This window comes from Anarhichas minor, unplaced genomic scaffold (assembly GCF_050575085.1).
Source record: "Anarhichas minor isolate MPS153535 unplaced genomic scaffold, ASM5057508v1 ptg000065l, whole genome shotgun sequence".
Classification (NCBI taxonomy): domain Eukaryota; kingdom Metazoa; phylum Chordata; class Actinopteri; order Perciformes; family Anarhichadidae; genus Anarhichas; species Anarhichas minor.
The window spans coordinates 615505-632500 of NW_027466511.1; the positions used below are offsets into that span (position 1 = coordinate 615505).

The 16996-nt window shown below is 43.1% G+C and overlaps 1 protein-coding gene across 1 annotated transcript in view; it reads right to left on the reverse strand.

Annotated features, from left to right (window-relative positions):
- Nucleotides 1-2616: 2616 nt before the first annotated feature.
- Nucleotides 2617-16996, reverse strand: part of syde1 (synapse defective Rho GTPase homolog 1) — a 17395-nt gene continuing 3015 nt past the window's right edge. Inside the window, exons 2-14 of the mRNA XM_076078336.1 lie at nt 15217-15497; nt 14273-14780; nt 13763-14098; nt 12960-13155; nt 11866-12029; nt 10274-10387; nt 10105-10193; nt 9425-9559; nt 9045-9171; nt 5715-5890; nt 4943-5180; nt 4535-4831; nt 2617-4171 (exon numbers count right to left, since the gene is read on the reverse strand). Coding sequence (XP_075934451.1) covers nt 3984-4171; nt 4535-4831; nt 4943-5180; nt 5715-5890; nt 9045-9171; nt 9425-9559; nt 10105-10193; nt 10274-10387; nt 11866-12029; nt 12960-13155; nt 13763-14098; nt 14273-14780; nt 15217-15497 — 2849 coding nt within the window. The 3' untranslated portion in view covers nt 2617-3983. The remainder of the gene's footprint in view (nt 4172-4534; nt 4832-4942; nt 5181-5714; nt 5891-9044; nt 9172-9424; nt 9560-10104; nt 10194-10273; nt 10388-11865; nt 12030-12959; nt 13156-13762; nt 14099-14272; nt 14781-15216; nt 15498-16996) is intronic.

Here is a 16996-nt window from a genome sequence, read left to right on the forward strand (position 1 = left end):
TATCATATGGAGAGAGAAGCTCGCTGAGCTTTCTGCTGTTATTGTTATTATTATTATTATTAGGGCCCGAGCACCGACGGAGCGTAGGACCTATTGTTCTTCAAATGTTGCTTCTTCTTCGTCTTATTATTATTATTCTGCGTCTTTCAAGGGGAAAAAGAGGTGCTTGGGCCACATTTTCACTCTTCAAAATGTGCACAAAAATCAGGATCGGTGAAAATAACAAGGAAATTGGGGTCGGACAAAATGTCTCGATAGCGCCACCTAGAGTGCAGCCCCAACTTTCGGTTTCACCGAGCTCTCTAAGACCTGGCAGTGAGAAGTTACTCAAAGATCAAAAGGTTATCGAACAATGTATCCGTGGCGGCAAAAAAACAGGAAGTTGTTGTAACTCAGCCGTACATTGTCGAATCTGCTCCAAATCTCTCATATGTCATAACATCCTGACCCGGAACACATCTATATGATAATTTAGAATCATAGTCATAGCGCCACCTAGTGGCAACCGGAAGTTAAAGTCTTTATACTTTGGCTTGTTTCTCTTAGTAGGTAAATCAGATCAACATCAAATTAGTTCTACACAAATATAAAAAGTTCATAATGCCAGTTCATGAAGCTTTTGATGTTTCGTGGAACGCCGTTGCCGTGGTGATGCAGTCTTCGCCGTGAAAAATGAAGGTCATTTTGAGGCTAAAAATGCTCGAAACATAAGCAAACTTGGCACACTGATTACAAACCCAAAATGTAGTTATATAATATGGTTTTAATGCTTCAGAGTGGCAAGTTGGCTCGATAGCGCCCCCTACAACATTTCGACAAAGCAGCCCTCGCAGTACGTTTGACATAGATCTATGAAATTTGGTAGGAACATGTATCACATGAAGACTTAAAGTGTCTTGGGACAATGCTGCTTTTAAAGGTGCTGAAGTTATTATTATTATTATGATTATATATAAGGAAGCAGAAGTCAGTATGAACTCTATCGGGTGACTGAAAACAGATGCAGAGTGTTAATAAATATAATCAATATGAATTATAAATAACAGAAAGATAAATTAGTCTCTTCAGAATAAGTCCTGCCAGACGCAACTGAGAGCATAAAAAACGCAGTCAACAGGCGCACAGTGTCCTTTTAAGGTGTTATAGACCTGAACCTGGACTTCCTCTGGTCCCTCATCACTGAAATATACCCCCTTAATTAATGTGAATGTCTTGCTGATGTTTGAGTCAAACATTTGTTTTGTTTGAGTCAAACAAATTAAATTACATTACAGTCATTTAGCAGATGCTTTTATCCAAAGCGACTTACATTTAGTGTATTCAACATCGGTATTCAAGAGAACTACTAGTCACCAGAAGTCATAAGTGCATCTCCTTTATACAAGCATCTAAGAGCATAAACCAGAGCAGAAGTACAGAAACAAACTAGTATGAATACAATAAGTGGTGAGTGGAAGGCTCAGGGTAGTACTTCTTGAAGAGGTGAGTCTTCAGCCTGATGAAAGATGGGCAGCGACTCTGCTGTCCTAACGTCAGTGGGGAGTTCATTCCACCACTGTGGGGACAAGACAGAAAACAGCCGTGACCGGGTCGATCGGCCGCAGGGACCTCTGAGCGACGGGGCTACCAATCGCCCCGAGGCAGCAGAGTGAAGAGGTCGGGCGGGGGTGTAGGGCTTGACCATGGCCTGGAGATAGGAAGGAGCTGTTCCTTTCACTGCCCTGTAGGCTAGCACCAGAGTCTTACACTGGATGCGAGCTCTTACAGGGAGCCAGTGTAGAGAACGGAGAAGGGAAGTTGTGTGGGAGAAAAATTACAATTTATTTTATTTCATAGCATTTTATACTTCAGTGTTTGTGAATTAACTCATGTTTTCTCATAATTAATTAATCTGATCACGTTCATATCTCAAATAATCTGTCAAATCGACCACAGCCTTGTATGTCCATATTAATGCTGAATGTGGGTCAACACACACACACACATACACACACTTTGCTATTGCTGAAACTTTGTCGTTCAAAGATAAAGTTGAACACCACTAGAAACACATGTTTCATTCACGCTTTGCTCGGATAGAAAGTCAGAAACATGGAGGTGAATATAATATATGTATATAATATATGTGTATATAATATGTATATAATATGTGTATATAATATATGTATATAATATGTGTATATAATATATGTATATAATATGTGTATATAATATATGTATATAATATGTGTATATAATATATGTATATAATATGTGTATATAATATATGTATATAATATGTGTATATAATATGTGTATATAATATATGTATATAATATGTGTATATAATATGTGTATATAATATATGTATATAATATGTATATAATATATGTATATAATATGTGTATATAATATGTGTATATAATATGTATATAATATGTATATAATATGTGTATATAATATTTTCTGATGTTAATGTTGCTCATGTGTGACTCTGCCCTTAAATCTTCAAACTGAACTCGTGTTCACAACTTCTTATCACAAAAAGAGGCTCAAGCTTCATCTTTGCTCTTGATCAAACAGAAAGTAGGTGTTCATAGCAAATCATTGGCTTATCAATAAAAATCATACTACTGCTAATAATAATAATGTGTTTAATAGTTAGGTTAATAAGACGTTCCAACAGGAACAGTGCTTCAACACTTTGGTTATCTGCATAGAAACATTGTCATTAACGATAAAAATACATAAGTGCTTATTATCCTTGTGCAAAAAAAGAAATACTGTCATCAAAAAAACAGAGGAACAAACACAGAAAACAGGTAAAAACAACATCATCATCATTGGTAACACTGAGTATGGCATCGTATTCCTTCTGTGGCTTCACAAAGTCCTCACAGTTTAAACTCTGTACCGTGAAAATACTGACAACCAGCTGCAGCTCACATCGCTCTGCTGCTCAACCAGTAGGGGGTTCAGAAACCAGCAGGGGGTTCAGAAACCAGCAAGGGGTTCAGAAACAAGCAAGGGGTTCAGAAACCAGCAAAGGGTTCAGAAACAAGCAAAGGGTTCAGAAACCAGCAAAGGGTTCAGAAACCAGCAGGGGGTTCAGAAACCAGCAGGGGGTTCAGAAACAAGCAGGGGGTTCAGAAACCAGCAAAGGGTTCAGAAACCAGCAAAGGGTTCAGAAACAAGCAGGGGGTTGAGAAACCTGAAGGGCTAACAGCTAAACTGTCAAGAAGAAGTGGACGTTGGTTTGTGGACTGATGTTTTCGGGGTGACAGAAGCAGCAGAGCGATGAGTTCTGCAGTTTGTTCACTTCAAATACAAATTTCAATAAGTGAAATTATGGCTTTAACAGTGCAAACAGCCGAACATGTTCCGACAAGTTCTAACATATTTTAACATGTTCCAAAAAGATCCAACAGGTTCTAACAGGTTCCAACATGTTTTAACATGGTCTAACTGGATCCAAAAGGTTTCAACATGTTCTAACATGTTTTAACATGTTCCAACAGAATCCAACATGTTTTAACATGTTCTAACAGGATCCAACAGGTTCTAACAGGTTCCGACATGTTTCAACATGTTCCAACAGAATCCAACAGGTTCTAACATGTTTTAACATGTTCCAACATAATCCAACAGATATTAACACAATCTAACAGGATTCAAAAGGTTCTAACATGTTTCAACATGTTTCAACATGTTCCAACAGAATCCAACAAGTTCAAACATGTTCTAACATGTTCTAACAGGATCCAAAAGGTTCTAACAGGTTCTAACAAGATCCAAAAGGTTCTAACAGGTTCTAACAGGTTCTGACATGTTATAACATGTTTTAACATGTTGCAACAGGATCCAACAGGTTCTAATAGGATCCAACAGGATGCTACCCTGATACACAGAACCACAAGAACATAATTCAGTTCACATCTTTAGAGGGTCGACACCTACAAAAACCACGGTTTACCTTTGGATCAGAGAAATAAGTTAATGTGGTTCTACAGACAGATGTTGATCTGTTTGGCCAGCTCTCGGTCTAAGTCGTGGATCAGAGCGTCGAAGTCTTTCAGACTGAGTCGGCAGTTAAATGGAGCGTCAAAATCCATGAACTCGTCTACGTACAGACCTTCTCCTCCTTTTGTGGACCACATCTCCTTCTTCTCCTCTTCCTCTTCATCCCCGCTGCCTGAAACAGTAACAACAAGAAGGAGTGAGAGATCAGGAGGACCAGAACATGGTCAACATGTTCAGAAGAGATCAGGAGGACCAGAACATGGTTAACATGTTCAGTAGAGATTAGGAGGACCAGAACAAGGATCAACATGTTCAGAAGAGTTCAGGAGGTTCAGAAGGTTTGACAATGACTTGATAAAAGTTTGTTTCTTAAAAAAAACAGATTTATGATTTGCTTGATTTTCTTCGGTCTTAAATCTGATATGACTTGTTAAGTGGACTTGAATCACAGACCTACATGACTCGCTGCTGTTTGTGAAGCAGCTGGTATTTAAAAACTCTGGGAGTGAAGACGTTTATCCACTTTTTTATTTACCTCCGTCACTTTCACTTCCTGCCACCTCGTCGTAATCGGCCTCCTGTCCGGACAGAAGATCTCGTCCACAGATGCTCCAGTCTCCGGCGTACCGGTTGATCGGTGGCGGACTCTCCAGCCGGGCCAGGCCACCTCGACCCCGACGTGACACCACCACCTCCTCCTCAGGGTTCTGGGGCAGAGCCAATCGCAGCGCAGGACGCCACTGCTGCTGTCCAAGAGGGTTATGGGTAAGCGTGGGGGAGGGAAGCGGGGAGACGTCGATGCGGTCGTCTGCTGGGAATCGATGGGTCGGCACTGAGGAAGAAGATACGAAAAGCAACAAAAGATGCTGAGCAAAGTGACACCTGTTAAAGGTAAGGTGGTTTCCATGGCAACAATACAGCATCAAAGTGGTTAATTACTCACCTGGCCACAGCTGCAGCAGGTAGTGCAACGCCTCGATATGTCGTTTGAAATCCAACGCGCTCGCCATCTCTTCACCATGACTGACTCCCTTCCCTCCTCTTCCCCCCCTCCAGGCCTCCTGGGTCGGGGTGAGGAGCACCGGGCCGAAGCAGACGGCAAGGTTCTGGTGCGTCATCCTGTTGGAGGAGCTAAGGGACGCCACCAGACTGAGGTGGTCCAGCAGGAGAGACAGGGTGGCCTGGAGAGAGGACAACGTTTGACTTCATCCGTTCACCAAGTTCCCGTCAACACAACCCTTGAAATGTTTAATCCAGACCGTCAGGTCCTTAAATCCGTCAGCATCCTGACGGATTTAAGGACTTGAAGTGTATGTTTCTAAATGAATAAATCTGGTGTCAAAGCAGATTGAATGCATGTAAACGTGGATTTACATAGAGAGGGATGTTATGGGTAATCTTAGGTGAACTTGCAGAGCCAGTGCAAATACCTCAACAATGCTTTACACAGCTGTGCATCAAACATGCTGATTGGCTGATCCGAGTTCAATTTGTCAACTTCCACAATCATTGATGTGTAGACGGAGAAAGAGTTGACATCAAGTTTTTAAACGTATCTCTTCTGTCTCCTACATGTTGAAGAAACTGTTTCACTAAACCTTTCATGAGAATGGAGACATGTGGCCAGAGAATAACGTGAGGTTCCAGTCAGACAAATAGAATGCTGTAGTGTAGTACTTCAGTAGTAGTACTGCAGTAGTAGTATTCTGTGTTACCCTCTCTGGAGGCGGCAGACAGGACAGCAGCTCCACAGTGCTCTGGGCCAGCTGGGGATCAGGGGTCCCAGGTGGGGCATGTGGAGGTCGTAGGGTCATGGCCTCCCTAACAACCTGGTACAGAGTCCTGGTGATGAGCGGAGATGGCAGCTCCCGCAGGTAGTCCTTTAGTATACCTGAGAAAACCCACAGGACAATCAGAAAAGGTCATTTAGGTGGACTCTGACGCACTGGAGGCATCTCGTGACACGACACACAGAACCAACAGTACCTCATTGTTTGAATATCACAGACACCTGATACTCATCTTGAGGGACATGTTTCAAAACTATGAAGTAGATACGACGTGATATTGATGAAAGTTTAACTAGATGATGTGCATTTCCAAGATAGAAGACGTATCACCCTGACTGACCATCTGGTGACCTGGTGTGGTCTGAACAACTTGGTGCTCAACGCTCTAAAGACAGTGGAGATGGTTGTGGATTTCCGGAAGAATGCAGCCCCACCTGCCCCCATCACCCTGTGTGACTCCCCCTATCACTGTGTGTGACTCCCCCGTCGACGCAGTGGAGTCCTTCTGCTTCCTGGGCTCCATCATAACCCAGGACCTCAAGTGGGAGCTGAACATCAGCTCCATCACAAAGAAGGCTCAGCAGGGGATGTACTTCCTGAGGCAGCTGAAGAAATTCCACCTGCCAAAGACAATGATGGTGCACTTCTACACAGCCATCATTGAGTCCATCCTCTGCTCCTCCATCACGGTCTGGTACGCTGCAGCCACTGCCAAGGACAAGGGCAGACTGCAGCACATCATTCGCTCTGCTGAGAGGGTGATTGGCTGCAATCTGCCGTCCCTCCAGGACCTGTTCACTTCAAGGACCCTGAAGCGAGCAAGAAGGATTGTAGCCGACCCCTCTCACCCTGGACAGAAACTGTTCATGCCCCTTCCATCTGGCAGGAGGCTGAGGTCCATCAGGACCAAGACCTCATGACACATGAACAGTTTCTTCCCATCCGCAGTCGGGCTCATTAACAGAGCCCGGGTCCCCCACTGACTGTCATCCTCAGGACAATTTCCTACCGGTCACTCCCCTGCACATCCCTTCTAGGTTGTTATTTAAATACACTCGACACTTTTACACTACACTTATGTAGGAAATTTAGGTTTAGAAGTGTGCTTTAAGAAATTATAATAGAAGTGTTTAATGATTCATAATTAAGAAATCATAATTAGAAGTGTTTTAGAATTCATAATTAGAAGATTCATAATTATAGGTGTGTTTTAGAATTTATAGTTAGAAATGTTTCTTAGTAGAATTTGTAGCACCTTTAGAGGTGGATATTAAAATGATAGCAAGTACTTGGGAAGTACCATCTATGCTTGTAAAACTTGTGAAGTTTTTGCCAAAAGTTGCAAATCCTTATCTTTATATAGTATGTTTACCATAGAAGTGGTAAGCCATAAAAGACAGTCATTGAATGTATTAAACTGTAGCTAAGGGACAGACAGGGATTTTCAGACAGGCAATTACAGGGACAAGCCACACCCGTGCGAGGGTCCTGCGAGAAGGAGAGCCAGCTGGATTTAGCCAATAGGAACTACGGACATTATGGGATGTTTTTTCAACTATGTAAGGCGGGAGAGAAAGAACTCTCGTCCTCTTTCCTCACGTTTCATCGCGGGGGTATGTCTGTTTTTCCGTGCGGATGCTGTAAATATATCTATAGATACTTTAAATAATGTACTTCACTTTGCAATTGTTTTAGCTTCTGTAGTATTAAATACTTTTGTTTATAATTGAAACCGGCTGACTTTTTGGGAAGAGGCTGGATCACATGCGGTCTCCCACAGTTTAAGAGGTCCATGAATCTAACACTTACATCTCGCTTGTTTATAGTCCTGTTATCTGTTCGTTTGTGCACTTTATCTTATATTTCACTTTATTTTATATTTCACTTAATTTTATATTTCACTTTATTTTATATTTTACTTTATTTTGTATTTTTCTGTAAATTTTAATATGTTTCTACTTTGCACTGTGTTGATTGTTGTTGATTGTTAAATGTTTGCACCTCCTGTCACGCCAAATTCCTTGTATGTTCAACATACCATGGCAGTCTCCATATCTGCCCCCTCCCTCTGGAACTCTCTCCCCAAACACATCTGAGACTGCACTGAACTTTCCATATTCAAATCACAGATCAAAACCCACCTGTTCAAAACTGCTTTTAATGTGTGACCACTATTGTGTATTTTATGTTTTTAGTGTATTGCTTTTATATATGATGATTTTAATGTAAAGTGTCTTTGAGTTTTATGAAAAGCGCTATATAAATAAAATGTATTATTATTTATTATTAGTAAACGGTTCTGATTCTGATTCTGATGCCATTAGGACTACAAAACCACTCAGAAGTACAGAAGTGTTACAGAGTGAAGCTTCAATAAACAATCTTTTTGTGAGTTCAGATCATTTATATTGAGTTCAGATTTATTATATTGTATATATTGTGCATTTTCCATACTTAATATTTTTATTTTATTGTGTAACCTTGTTTGCTGCTGCCACACACAAATTTCCCCATGGTGATGAATAAAGTATATATCTAATCTAATCTAATCATCGACTGTAAAGAATAAGTGGACGGACTCCCATCGGTCTGTGGACTACGGTTTGGAATCCTTGAATTCGGCATTTTGGTTTTGATGTCCGTTAAATAGAAGCAGATTTAAGTTCTTCACTTTTCAGACCCAGAGGTTGCAGAACCAGTCCTGCAGAGACCTCTCGAACCCTTCAACAACAAAGTCTTGTTTTGGTCTGCAATCAAGCAACCTGCTGCTGTATTATTATGGTGTATTCTTATGATGTATTATTATGATGTATTCATATACATGACCAGAAGTAGGTATTTTAATTATTAATCAACAATGTATTTCTTCAATAAAAGAAATGAGAAGAATCCTTCTCTTTTGATTTCTCTTAGCTCTCTAACCAGATTCTGTGAATGCAGAATAAACAGCTTTAGCCGCTGGGTCTCGTTTCACACTCGAATCAAGATGGATGAAGAGGCGTCAAAGATGCTTTCAGTGAGATTAGGTTTAAATCATCAGAGCCATGAATCTCTGCAGGGATGTCTGATCAACCAGGATCAGCCCTATGCCATTCATTTCAGGTCTAGATCCTTGTAGAGACCTGTTGGACAAATACAGACACCCTGTCCCTCTCCCTAATGTCTGTATGTAGATCCTTGTAGAGACATGATGGACTAATAAGGACACCCTGTCCCTCTCCCTAATGTCTCCATCACCCCGCTATGTTCACTGACCTGTGATGACGTTGATGTCAGGGTACAGATCCTCGCTGAGACAAACTGCTGAACTGTTCCTCTCGAACCAATCCCTGAGTTCCTTCTTCACCGCAGCAGAACCACACAGTCTGTACAGACCCACCACCTGACAGACAGACAGACAGTCAGGCAGACAGACAGATAAGGTCTTGAACAGCAGTCAGTGGTTTATAAAGTCCTGAATGGACAGAAAACCCTTCAGACGAATCATCCAGCTCAAATATTGTTTGTTCTGAATGATGCGTCTGGTCCAATCACAACCCTAACCCAATCAATCAATGTCATAAAAGCCCAAGAAGCAGCTGTTCCTCTGAGGATTCATCCGTTCCTAGTGGAGCTAATAAAGAGCCGATAGATACCTTCAGGCCTCTTCGCTCGATCTCTGCCACAGATTTCTGGATCAGGATCGGGATCAGTGATGTAGATTCTTCTTTCTCCACCAGATGGTGAAGATCAACCCCAAACACATTAGCAGGCACTGATTGGTAACTGGGCTGCAGGGAGAAAGTAAAACAATCTAACTTTACTCTGTAATGTTAGGAGTATTTCATATTGGTAGACCTTTATATAGTGGCTGTAATCTGCAGGAGCTCTGATGAAGGTCATAGTATCACTGAGGAGGTATAAGTACACTAAGTACACTAAGGATACTGTGACAAACAAAGATTGTATGAAGTGTGAGCTTTAAGAAGGTTGATTTAAATATGACAGACTTTATCAGACTCCACATCTTATCATGTAGTAGTATTACTGTCTACCTGTGTGTCCCATTAGCAGTAGTATTACTGTGTACCTGTGTGTCCCATTAGTAGTAGTATTACTGTGTACCTGTGTGTCCCATTAGCAGTAGTATTACTGTGTACCTGTGTGTCCCATTAGCAGTAAGTATTACTGTGTACCTGTGTGTCCCATTAGCAGTAGTATTACTGCGTACCTGTGTGTCCCATTAGCAGTAGTATTACTGTGTACCTGTGTGTCTCATTAGCAGTAGTATTACTGTGTACCTGTGTGTCCCATTAGCAGTAGTATTACTGTGTACCTGTGTGTCCCATTTTTCCTGTAGAGACAGTTTGACATAAAGAAGTCCTCGAGGCTCCAACTTCACACAGAGCTGCTGACTACGACTCCCTGAGAGACAGAAAATCATTATTTATACAATCAATCAATCAATCAATCAATCAATCAATCAATACTGGGGTGAAGTGGACCTTTAAAGAGTGGCGGCATGGAGACTCCTCCCAGACCACAGACTCGGTTCCTGGTTGGACCGGCTGAAGTCTGATCCGTCTCTGATTTAGACCCTGATCCTGCTGCTGGACCGACTGCAGAGACAGAAACACATTAAGTACTTTTACTTCAGTCAAGTATCTCAGGGTAGAAATTACAGAATAATGTTGATAAAGTAACAAAGTAAAAGTCATTATGCAGAATAATATCTATTATAATTATTGATCATTAATCTGTTCATTGTGGCAAACCAGGGGGAAAAGCCGAGCAGACACAGCACAGGAGGCGGATCCCCAGGCTCAGGTTGGGGGAGGTGCTAGAGGGAGTATACTATCTGGTGCAGGTGCTGCAGCCACTAGGCTCATGGCAGTGGTCACACCTGCAGCCCATGAGCTAATTACAATGAGCATATGTTCCCAGGGCTGTGAAGCAGCAGCGGCAGACAGACTGGGCAGAAGAATACGAGGATCTCCTGAACCTCTGGAGAGGAGCTTCAGCAGACCGGAGGTAATTCAGCGGACTCACCTCTCTCCTCTGCTCTGCCCAAACAGGACGGAGGAATCGTCTCACCCTGGGTGTAGACCAAAGGCCAAAGACCCCGACCGGGAGGAATCTTTTGTTGAGTTTGACCCTATCCCGCTTTACACTACCCTGTTTATTAAAGGACACTTTTTGTTAGATGGCTACTCTCTCTGAGTCACCTGTTTTATCTCTGAATCTAGCCTCCACGTCCCCCGGGTTGCCACATTATCACTTTAAAGGTGGATCTATAATATTACATCATCACTTCATATCAATAATCTGAAACCATAAAGTAATGAGCTGATCAGCAGAAGATACACAATTGACATATACATATTGATCCAATATGTATGTGAATTAATGATTGATCAAAGTACTGGAGGTCTTGATCAGTTAATGGTTTGATTCTCCTGAAACCGACTTCATCCTCCGATCAATTATTCCAGAGAAGACGTTTACTTAATGAAAGACAATTATTAGAGGTTTTATTAGTTCATGTCACAAAATCCACTACATCTTAGATTGTTTTGCTGCTGCCTGTTTCTTTAAATCTCCTGTCATCACTCACCCGGTGGTACACGCCCATCCCGTAGCCTGTTCCTTCATTAGTCCCTCACTATTTAGATGCGTTCACTTGCACTTCATCCCAGATTTTCTTGTGTGTTACTGCCAAGCTCTCCAGCGTTATCCTCGTTTCTATATCTGATCTCCTGGCTTTGACTTGAACATGAAGTAAATAAAACTATCTTTGTAACTCTGTCTCTGTGTCGTGCTTTTGGTTTCCAGTGTGCATGTACTAGTATTCATTACAGTTTATGTACGAGTCATTGTGAAAGTGGCTCTTTGAGGGGAGATAAAAGATTAGTTTGTGTCATGTAAAGTCTGGTGGCCATCTAAAGGGTTCATCCTCTGAGGAACCGGAATGAGTTCACAACATTTTATGAAAATCTGACCTGTAGTTAAAGATATTTAGCTGTTTGTAGTAGTAGTAGTACTGGCAGCGCTCATAGTCCCAGTAGTAGAACTAGTAGCTGAAATACAGCAGTAGTACCTGGTGTTAAGACCACGATGCGGAGCTGCCGGGCTCGCTCCAGCTCCAGGTGGAAGGCGTGGTTCAACGGGAGGGAGGAGCCTCGCAGGGTCAGGAGGGCTGTCCTTGCTCTTGTCACCCCGTCGATCTGGATGGCCAGGAAGACCTCCTTACTGCCCTCTGACCTGAGAGGATCCACAGACGGGAAGAAAACCACTTTCTTTACAAACGACCAACGTGGCTAAGTGAGAGCAGGCCCAACCTTCAATCAGAGGATCGGCGGTTCGATCCCCGGCTCCACTAGTCGCATGTCGATGTGTCCTTGAGCAAGACACTTAACCCCAAAATATCTCCCGTAGCTGTGCCTACGATGTATGAATGTGATAGAATCTGAATTGTAAGTCGCTTTGGATAAAAGCGTCTGCTGAATGACTGTAATGTAACGTGTTTTTAAACAAGCGACAGGTGGATTGTGTTGGTTTCTGGTGTCAAAGTCCTGATGATTGTAAATCAGTTCTGATGCCCTGGTTCCTTCAGTAAAAGGGACTGGCAATCCTCAGACCCAAAGATGAAAAACTTTGTTAGAAAATATCTGGTTCTTTGATAAGAACCCTTTGCACATCAACATTTTGAGGTAGTAATAACTACAACTTATGAGGTGTGTTTTGGGAGGAATCAACCAATCAACCAATCACATGATCCCCTAACCCTAACAAGTGTTGACAATACTGAAAACAATCTGCAGCTTGTTCGCTTTTAAGTTCTGGGAAGGTTGTGGGTGAATTCTCATAGAATGGCATTTTTTATTTTTGCTACAGTCTCTACCTGTCTTCTTCTCCATGGTAACAGCAGCTGAGGCTCATGGGTATTTAGAGACAGAAAAGCTGTAGTTCCTCGAATGTCCACCAGATGCTGCTCCGATCCAACTCTGACTGTATTGAAGTGAATATGAAAACATCCCACTTCTCTACTGATACAAAGTGAGTGCAGCTTTTATAGAAGCTCAGCTCTATAAAATCATTTGTCTTTAACTGTCAGTTAGCAGCAACCTTCAAACGACCTTGTGTTAGCTGCTGTTAGCTAGTTCCAGGTGTTACTTTGGCTGGTGGTCTTACCTGCCGGTCTTCATCTCCTCCAGGCCCAGCAGGTGGACCGTCAGTAAACCCGTGACCCGCTGGCTGCATCTCTGTGGATCGGAGCCCACGTACAGTCGGAATGAACTCACGTCGCACACCGTTTCCTGGGAAGTTGTGACAGTAGGGGCCTGTTGCCGTGGCAGCAGCTCGGGGGAGTCCCCGTCACTAAGATAACCTAAAAGGAAAAAAATATATTCAGCTCCAGTGATTTTAGCACATATGACGAGGAGTTTAGCTGGTTAACGATAGCGAGCGAGAGGGCAGCTGCATTAATATGTATTAATTAGATTAGATGAATTAATGAATTATTATTTGGATAAAAGCGTCTGCTAAATGACTGTAATGTAATGTAATGTAATGTAATGCTTCAAGGTTATCATTAATGGTTTACATGAAAAGACAATATCAAAGACATCATCAGCAACACATCAACACAATAAATCATAGACCTGCATCAAGGAAAGGAGAATTCATACCAAGAACAGCTGTACAGGAGAGATAATGTGCATTCATTCATTCATTCATTATGCTAGAAGGTACATCGATATCACTGAGTGGAGAATCTCTCAGCCTCCTAACTGGTGCCCTGAAACCACGTTCAGAGGTTTAAAGTCCTTCTGAGGATCTGCCTGTTATATATGTCCTTAAACCAAAACTGATTGTAATCAGATTTTGATTGGCTAACAGAGACACATATAAGTGGCTCAGTCTGAATGAAAGTGTATTAAATCTCGTGTAGTTGTGTGAATGTTGATCTCTTTGTTGTAAGCGGTACACTCAACCTCCTTTGGTCGAGCGTCCTCTCGATGATCGTCGCAGTGGTCTGGCTGGAGGGGCAGAGCTATCCAGGTGATATCTGCTGATCACATTCTGGTTGGCTGCAGATGATGATGACGCCGTCTTACTGATCAATTCGTCGTCGCCCCCTATGCTGTCGTTTCCCTGGCGATGGGCGCGAGAGGAGGAGCGAAGGCTGAGTTTGCGGCGCAGCTCAGGCAGTTTCTTCATCTTTAGAGAGAGTTTCCTCACTGTACCAGGAGACTTCAGCCTGTCAATCACACTGCCGGACACGCCCCCTTTATTTGAGGGGGTGGGGTTGGAGTCCGAGGGGGCGGGGTCTGAGGGAGAGAGACACAGTGGTAATATAATATACTTATTTTCAAGTCTTAACAACATTGGGCTCTATTGACCTGAAACTGGTCACAAACACAAAGGGAATGTATTTCACAATCATCAGAAATATGTAAGACCAATAAATTATGAGCAGAAGACAGACAGGTGGAGTCAGTTACCTGTGTTGTCTGTGGTGACGTCATCAGTATGATGGCTAACACTGGGGTTGGTGCCCTCCTGTGGACTCTCTGCTGACGCCACCATCACTCCTCCCAGCTGTGGTCTGGTATCTGCTGGTCCCGTCCTCTTGGCTGCTCCTCCCTCCTCCCTCTCCTCCCTCCTCCTCCATATCTCCTTCTCCCTGCATGGACCTCCTGCGACCTCCTCTTCAGGAATCGGGTTGTACCAGATGTTGCTGTCGCTCTCCTGCTGAACCCCACAGGCCTCATCACAAGCCTGGGTCTTTCCAGAAGACAGCACCCAGGCACGGCTGCTGCGATCCAGGCTTTGCAGGTAGGCTCGCTGGCCAGATAACTTGGTGCTGTTGAAGGTGGCCGATCCATCAGGGGAGGCTCTTGGTGGTTGGGGGGCTTGTTGGAGGACTGTGGTAGAACCGACAGGAACACTGGGGGTGCTGGTCATATCCGATGCCAGACTGACGCACTTCCTGTTGCCATACTGATCTGTCTAAGGGTACAACAAGAAGTGTGGATCAAAGCACTGACAAGGAGTCCAACACCAGAAGGAGAACATGAAGATAAGGTTTATGAACTAAAAGAAGGGATCAAACTACCAGGAAGAGAATAATAAGATAAGGTCATGATACCAAATAGATCAAACTACCAGTAGAACAAGAAGGATAGTTTGAACCACCAGAAGCAGATCTGGAGGGATGCAGTCCACCTCCCAGAATCTGCTCCTGGACATCAAACCATCTGGAGTAGATCTAAAATGAAAGGTCAAAATACAAACCGAAATGAAGTGTTTATCCACCAGGAGCAGCAAGGTTCAGATACATATTACATGAAACAAACAGTCTCAACAGTCTCAACATGCAATCTTTCGGTTTCATCTTATTAAAGGGAACACAGGAAGTTAAACAGCCAACCCTGCCATCTCCTACCTTATCCTGGGCTAGCGTCTGACTCCAGGCATGCCCAGATGCATCCTGGGATATCCAGTCAGAGTTCCTGGGGGCGGAGCCTGACTGCAGGGAGGTGGGCGGAGCTGCAGAGCTCTGCCGCGCCCATAGCTGTTTCTTAGCAACTGTGATGTGGTTCTGTGGAGGCGAGGGCGGATCAGGGTCTGCTGCTGGGGAAGTTCTCGTCTTCGCCAACGACGGTGATGAAGGTGATGAAGGTGATGAAGACGTCTGGAGGACTGTGTCAGTCTTTACGGCAACATCTGCAGGAAACACAGACACAGCTGTCGTTAACGTTCTCAAGGGGTGAATTAAAGCTTTCACTTTTTGAGAAGAGAAGGAAGAAGGAACGTTTCTTTGTTCCTGTCTCAGTCTTCTGGTTTCCATGTGGCAGTTTGTTCAAGACTCAAAACTAAATGATCTACTCTAGAAGAGACAAAGTGATCGTCAACCACTCTACATGTGTTATTAAATAAGTAGCTCTGGTTGTAAATGAACAGGATACGATTTAAACTCACTGTGAGCTTTTTAATCTACATTTAGGCTGCGACAAGAAATTACCTCCTTTATATGTGAATCGAGTGTTTCAACCTTCAGAGGACGGAGAACGTCTCATCTGTCCTCTAATCACGACGTAGTTATTCCTCCGATACCAACACCATGACGATCTCTTTGTGACAGCTGAAGCACCCAGAGCTTTACACAGTTACTGTGGATTTTAGAGACAAACAGGAACACATGTGTGTCCTGTTGAGGTGAACTTCATCACAGGTTCTCCAGAGCTGAAACATAAACAACTGGTAGACCTCGTTTAACACATGAACCTGGTCTAGTGATGATTATTGATCTATAGTCACTCAAAGCTTTGACTGTTGGAGCAAAGTGGAATCATTAAGACGACCCATGTTCTTTTTCACACCCTGAACATCTGGATTTGTCTCTTCCAGCTCGCTGTTCTTCCTGTGTGTGTGTGTGTGTGTGTGTGTGTGTGTGTGTCTGTGTGTATGTGTATGTGTGTGTGTATGTGTATGTGTGTGTGTGTGTGTGTTCTGTGTGTATGTGTGTGTGTGTATGTGTATGTGTATGTGTGTGTGTGTATGTGTGTGTGTGTGTGTGTGTGTGTGTGTGTCTATGTGTGTGTGTGTGAGCGTGTGTGTGTGTGTAGGTGTCTGTGAGTGTGTGTGTGTGTAGGTGTCTGTGTATGTGTGTGTGTGTACGTGTACGTGTATGTGTGTGTGTTCTGTATCTGACCTCAGTTAAAACTGTTGGATCTGATGTTGATTGGTTTAACACCATTAAAGTGATCATTCTGCTCTCTGATTGGCTGCCGGGTGTCTTCTTCTGGGAAACAGTTAAATTTTTTTTCCAAACAGAGCCTGAAGGCGGATTAACCTGCAGCTAACCATAGCAACCGCAGTGAGTCTTCAGTTATCAAGCTCCTCTTCTGTGGAACTAGCTTCCAGTTTCAGTCGGAGGGGCAGAAACCCTCAGGATTATAGTTAGGGCTGATTCAGGTTCATAGTTAGGGCTGGTTCAGGTTTATAGTTAGGGCTGGTTCAGGTTCATAGTTAGGGCTGGTTCAGGTTTATAGTTAGGGCTGGTTCAGGTTTATAGTTAGGACTCACTCAGGTTTATAGTTAGGGCTGGCTCAGGTTTATAGTTAGGACTCACTCAGGTTTATAGTTAGGGCTGGTTCAGGTTTATAGTTAGGACTCACTCAGGTTTATAGTTAGGGCTGGCTCAGGTTTATAGTTAGGACTCA